The 5,684-nt window shown below is 39.6% G+C and overlaps 1 protein-coding gene across 1 annotated transcript; it reads left to right on the forward strand.

Moving 5' to 3' along the window:
- The first annotated feature begins 1,014 nt into the window (after positions 1 to 1,014).
- LOC102313780 (G-protein coupled receptor 84) lies at positions 1,015 to 4,095 on the forward strand. Its single transcript, XM_005953322.3, has 2 exons — positions 1,015 to 1,203; positions 1,957 to 4,095. The coding sequence occupies exon 2, from the start codon at positions 1,968 to 1,970 to the stop codon at positions 3,189 to 3,191; it is 1,224 nt and encodes a 407-aa protein (XP_005953384.1). The 5' UTR covers positions 1,015 to 1,203; positions 1,957 to 1,967; the 3' UTR covers positions 3,192 to 4,095.
- Positions 4,096 to 5,684: the final 1,589 nt, after the last annotated feature.

The following is a 5,684-nucleotide window of genomic DNA, read 5'->3' on the forward strand; positions in this document are numbered from 1 at the left end:
AAAACTGTCTCCAGGACATCGTATTGAAAGGTGTCAGACTTAATTTTCATACTGCCAAGTCAAAACCATGTTTCATGTGAAATAAACACAAGCTTTCGGGAACCCTCTGTGGTGCACAGTGGAAACAATATCCAGAAACTCTCCTTTTTGTCCTTTTGTCCTTTTACTGCCACACAGTGGAAAAGTCTTACTTAAGAACAGGATTTGCTTAATAATACATGTCATATATGTTAAAAACATCCTCTTTATTAACTGCCACAACTTCCCCCCCCACAACTTTGTTGCAATTCTGTACTCAAAGAGACAAGAAAAGACGTCACAGACAATTTCAGTAGTTGTTCTGCATTTTCTCGTGACTCACTGCTTACTGCTCTGAGTGTATGTTGCATTTGAGACCTCATAAACTGGTCTCTATTTACAGAAACAGGAAACTATAAAGGGACAAATTTGTGGTTTGGCGGTAACACTTTTATCTGTCTGTTACTAACCTGCAGATGCAAGGGAGATGCATTTGTCAGTATGCAGCTTTGGACAGTGTTTCCTGTCCAAAGCAAAGTAGAAAATTAATTTAAATACTTCAGATTGGACTGGACTATTTAGGACTTAGATTGTTATACATTTTTCAAGGGATTCCATTTTCATTACTTGTATCAAATGCTGTTTCCTCCCTTGAGTTGCTCTGTCATGCCTTTACTGAAGTCACCATCATTTGCTGCCTGTTTTTGGTTCTTAGCATCTTTTGTCTGTTTCAGTTGTCATGAAATGACAAGGGAGCGACTCACCTGATCATTAAACTCCACATCGATCTTCTAAAAGCAGACAGCTGTGCATAAAAATGTAATCCATAAAATATTGCAGTACCTTTTGATTGAAGTACTGTGCAAATACTGTGATAATGATCAAAATATTTCATGCCATGCACACATAACTCATAGATAGATGAGAAATTTTTTTGGACATCTAATTATTACATCAGAAATTAGGAAAATGGAAAAATACACTCAATCTTGCTTCCCAAATTTAGACAGTGGAAATTCCCTGCTTCAAATCACTTCACAGTGTAACGAGTACTTAAGCAACACAGAGGAGACACATGCTCACAGTGGCATCAGCAGAAAGAGAAACATTCAGTGTGGCGGTGCACTGCAAAGAATTACTCGGCTACATGTTAACAGTCAGAACGGGGACCACAAGTATTTAAAGGTGAGAACTTTTTTCTTCTCTCATGATTTTCCTTGATTATTGGTAATGACTGTTTATGATCATCTTTAACTACTGAAGTGTTTTTTTTATGTTAAGTCTTATTTTTGGATCAGTTACATTTTAGCTTAATTAAATGCAGTTTTTCCGCCATAACATCTAAGTAGAAGTTTTAAATTTGAGTTCAGCTGAAAGGCAATTTAAGGGTTGCATTAAGTGAGCTGAACTTGACTAACAGAAAACAAAACCAGTTTCTACTTCATTTTGGTTAACACTGTGGACATTTTCAGGTGACAGCGTTTGATTAAATCAGCCACAGCAGTAAATTATGTTTACTAAATTAATTGATCATTAAATGCAAGATTTGCCTAAAACTACAAAGATCAAAGCACAAGAAATATAATCACACAGTGACACAAATGAATAACTAAAACAGAAACTCAAAGTTTTCATGTTGTAAACGACTTGCTCTTTTGCCCTGTAACAGGGTGGACCCTGAGCTATACATAACCACATAAAATATCTTTGATCAAGTGTTCCTGCATTTCAGCAACTGCATTTCATTGCCTTGTACTTGTGACATGTGCAATGACAATAAAGTTGAATTCTATTCTATTCCTGCTCTTCACAACAAAGTAAATGAGCGATGTTTCTAAAGAAGGAAGTGGTTAACTGTGTAATCCACCTGTAGCTTCCCTTTTAACTTTCAGTAAGCACAGTGCAAAGACATTAACCAGTGTTTTGATTCCTGTTTAGTTGACAGAATAATGATGAATCAAACAAACCACACCGAGGATGTCTTCTCCTGCTACAGTCCTTCTGTTGAAATCTACCGGTACTTCGCTGTGCTGTGGGGATGTGCTGTAACCATCACGGGTACGGTCGGGAACCTGATGACCGTTCTGGCTTTCGCTTTAGACCCACGTCTGAGGACTCGCTTCAATGTGCTCATTGTCAACCTGGCTGCAGCTGATCTCTTGTACTGCACCATCCTGCAGCCCATCTCCGTCGACTCCTATCTACACCTCAGGTGGCGCAGTGGTCATCTGTGGTGCAGAATCTTCGGCCTGCTCCTCTTCCTCTCCAACTCTGTCTCCATCATTACCCTCTGCCTGGTAGCAGTGGGCAGATATCTCCTGGTCGCAAAGAGAGCTGTGTTTGACCGTGTTTTTTCTAACCACGGTCTTACTTTACTCATCATCTTTGCGTGGGCGCTCGGCCTGGTCAGCTTTGGTCCACTCTGGTCTGTCTATGTGTTTGTGCCACAGGTGTGCACATGCAGCTTCCATCGTACTGAGGGTCGTCCTTACACCACCATCCTGCTATTTTTTTATTTTTTTATTGGTCTGGGCTTTGTTGGTGCATTCTACCTGCTCATTTACAAAAAAGTTCAGACTGCATCACAGGCTCTGCTCCGCTACAGACTCAGCCGCCGGTCATCCAAGACAAAACCAGCATCTTCAGTTCAAGGGACCGACGACAGCGGTGTGGAGAGCGGCATAAAGACAAGCAACTCTGATCTGAGCAGCCATGAAATATCCCAAAACATGGATGTGAAAAATCAAAATGTGACCTGTGAAAAGTCTTCCTTTTTCACCACAAGCAATGACACAGCATTAAATTCATCAGCAGCACAGAAGCCTTCCACTGATATCATCGAAAAACCACCTACAACCACACCTGCTAAAACAGCTCACTCATCGCATTCTGCAACCTCAGGGGACGACAGTGAATTCAAGCGTGTGACACGGATGTGCTTCACTGTTTTCCTCTGTTTTGTGTTCTGCTTTGTCCCATTTCTGTTGCTGAACATAGCCGACAAACAGAACCGCGCCCCACAGGTATTGCACATGTTCTGTGCCAATCTCACCTGGCTCAACAGCTGCATTAACCCTGTGCTGTATGCCATCATGAACCGCCAGTTTCGACAGGCCTATCATGTGGTGCTGAGTAAGATGGCAGCTCCCTTTACCCGCCTCTACAGCAGGTAAAACATGCCGCTACTGGATCCTGATTCCTTGGAACTGAAACTTGTCCGACATACAACACTGCTTTTATCACTCTTGTTATTCATGTTACATTACAGCTCTTTAATACGCACAAAAATCTTAACAATTATATTTTTATATGTTGTCATCTTTAGAGGGATGTTTCACAGTGTTCTGTACTTTGTATATACCCAAACCAGAAAATATGTTTTTGTTATGTAATAAATTATATATTGTAATACATATTACATTGTTGTATTTGTTACACGTCATTATCTTGTGTCACTTACATCATATTTAAAAAACCCTCCAGGATTACAAAATCAGTGCTGGATATTGCTTTTCAATGCAACACGCCTTATTTCAGCAACTCAGGAACTTAGGACTCTACACTGTGTCTCAATTCTGTACTTCCTTTGCTGATAGTGACTAATGGTAAGAATAGGTCAGGTCATGCAGCCTTTAGGGTAATATGTGGGTGAAACGTGCATGTACAAACATGTTCGGGTTATCAGTATTTTAATCACTTCGGCACAAAGGAAGCTGATGGAAAAAGTGCCAGAAGCAGCAATGGTTAATTAAAATGTGAAAGTTGTGACACAGTATAAGTCAAAGCGTAAAAGCAGTGTATGTGGTGCTTTCCTTGGAAATTATAAGTATAGTATAAAGTATGAACTGCTTAACATGTTTAAGCTTAACAGTAACAACAGTAACTTAACCTTGTAAATCTTATCTTGAGTCAGCCTTGTCATCCAGCTGCTGAAAGTAAGTAAAGCCTGGTTGTAATCTGTGGTGAAAAAGTTTGCTGTTTCCACCTTTAGTGGGAGCAGTTTTCTTGCATATTGTGCTACTTTTGATATTGAAGTGTTTTTTCTGTGACAAGGAAACCATTAACATGGCTCTTGCTCTTTTTTTTTTTTGCCTGTCCCGTTTGGCTCTTTTGCCATCAGAATTGTTGTCTAAAGGCAAAGAAAGATGCCCAACGGATTTACTTTACCAAATGGACCATCCCAGCCTTGCCATAATGGTCCATTTGATTCACCTTTTATTGTTTATTTTATTTTCACTTACTGAATACGGGACAGACTTGACTGGGGGAAAGAAGGGGAGAAAGAAAGAGGGAAAGAGAAACAGCTGAGAAGAGGGACGGGGGAGAAGGGCAAAAACCAAAAACCAACAGAACAGGCAGAAAAAAAAAGAGAAAAAGAAAAAAAATGCATATATCAGTCACCTGGATCACCTGCTGAGAAAGAAAAAAGAAAACAAGCAGAAGAGAACAAGAGTAATAGAATAAACAACATCACAATGATATGGCAAAGAACGGCAAAGAATTACTCAGCTATGTGTTAACAGTCAGAACAGGAACCACAAGTATTTTAAGGTGAGAATTTTTTTTTTTTTGTGGTAATGATTTTCCTTGATTACTTGTTTACAATAATCTTTAACTCCTTTAAGTGTTTTTTTTTTAAAGTAAGTCTTTCTTTGGCTCACTTACATTACAGCTTCATCAAATGCAGTGTTTCACTAACAGACAGCCAGTGGAAGTTTTAAATTTCAGTTCAGTTGAAAGGCAGTTTAAGGGTTGCATTAAAAACACACTGATTCTGAATTTTTAGTAAATTGAACAGTAAAACAAAACCAGTTTCTACTTCAACGCATTTGCAGGTGACAGGGTTGGATTAAATCAGCCACGGGAGTAAATCATTTTTAATAAATTGATTGATGATTAAGTGAAAGATTATTCTACAATTACAAAAATCTAAGCACAAAAAATATAGTGTCAGACTATATTCATTAACCACAACAAATGACGGATTCTGCTCTTGCTCTTGACGAAGGCAGTCGCACTTTTCTCCTCCTCTCCTCCTCCTCTCCCTTAGCTTCCCTTCTTAGCCTCTTATGTCCTTGTCTAGTCTCGTGGTTTTTTTTGTATTTTCCCTGGAACGTTCTCTCACAGTCTGTTCTTGTCACGGTCCTGGGTCTCCTGACCCAGCGTTTTTAGTTCCTTGTGATGTTTGTATTATTGTACTTGTGTGTGATTTATTCTATGGTTTCTAGTTTTGATCCCTTGCCCTTCATGTCTCTCTGTGTCCCCTCTGTTCTGTGTAAGTCTGTGTCTGCATGTTTGAGTTTCCCTCTGTCGTTTGGTTCATCGAGTCCTCTGCGTCATGGTGTCTCTGTGTTTCTTAGTTGCTGTCTCCACTGTGTCAAGTTCGCGTCTCTGTGTGATCCTTCCTGTTTTACTTGGAAGGTCCGTGTTTTATGTGAATGTGTCCTGCTTTGCTTGTCTCGTCTGTTGATAGGAGTTATGTGGGTAGTTCAGCTTCACCACTAGGGGGCTGTCTAACCAAATTCAGAATCAGAATCAGAATCAGAAAGGGTTTTATTGCCAAATGTTGAGCAGGTTTACAACATTAGGAAATTGCTGCGGTGCTTCAGTGCAAACATACTGTCATAAATTGCGCTTAAATAGACATGAAAAAATAAAAGTAAGAA

This window comes from Haplochromis burtoni, unplaced genomic scaffold, assembly GCF_018398535.1.
Source record: "Haplochromis burtoni strain Fernald_Lab_line unplaced genomic scaffold, NCSU_Asbu1 Contig_3711, whole genome shotgun sequence".
NCBI classification, from domain to species: Eukaryota; Metazoa; Chordata; class Actinopteri; order Cichliformes; family Cichlidae; genus Haplochromis; species Haplochromis burtoni.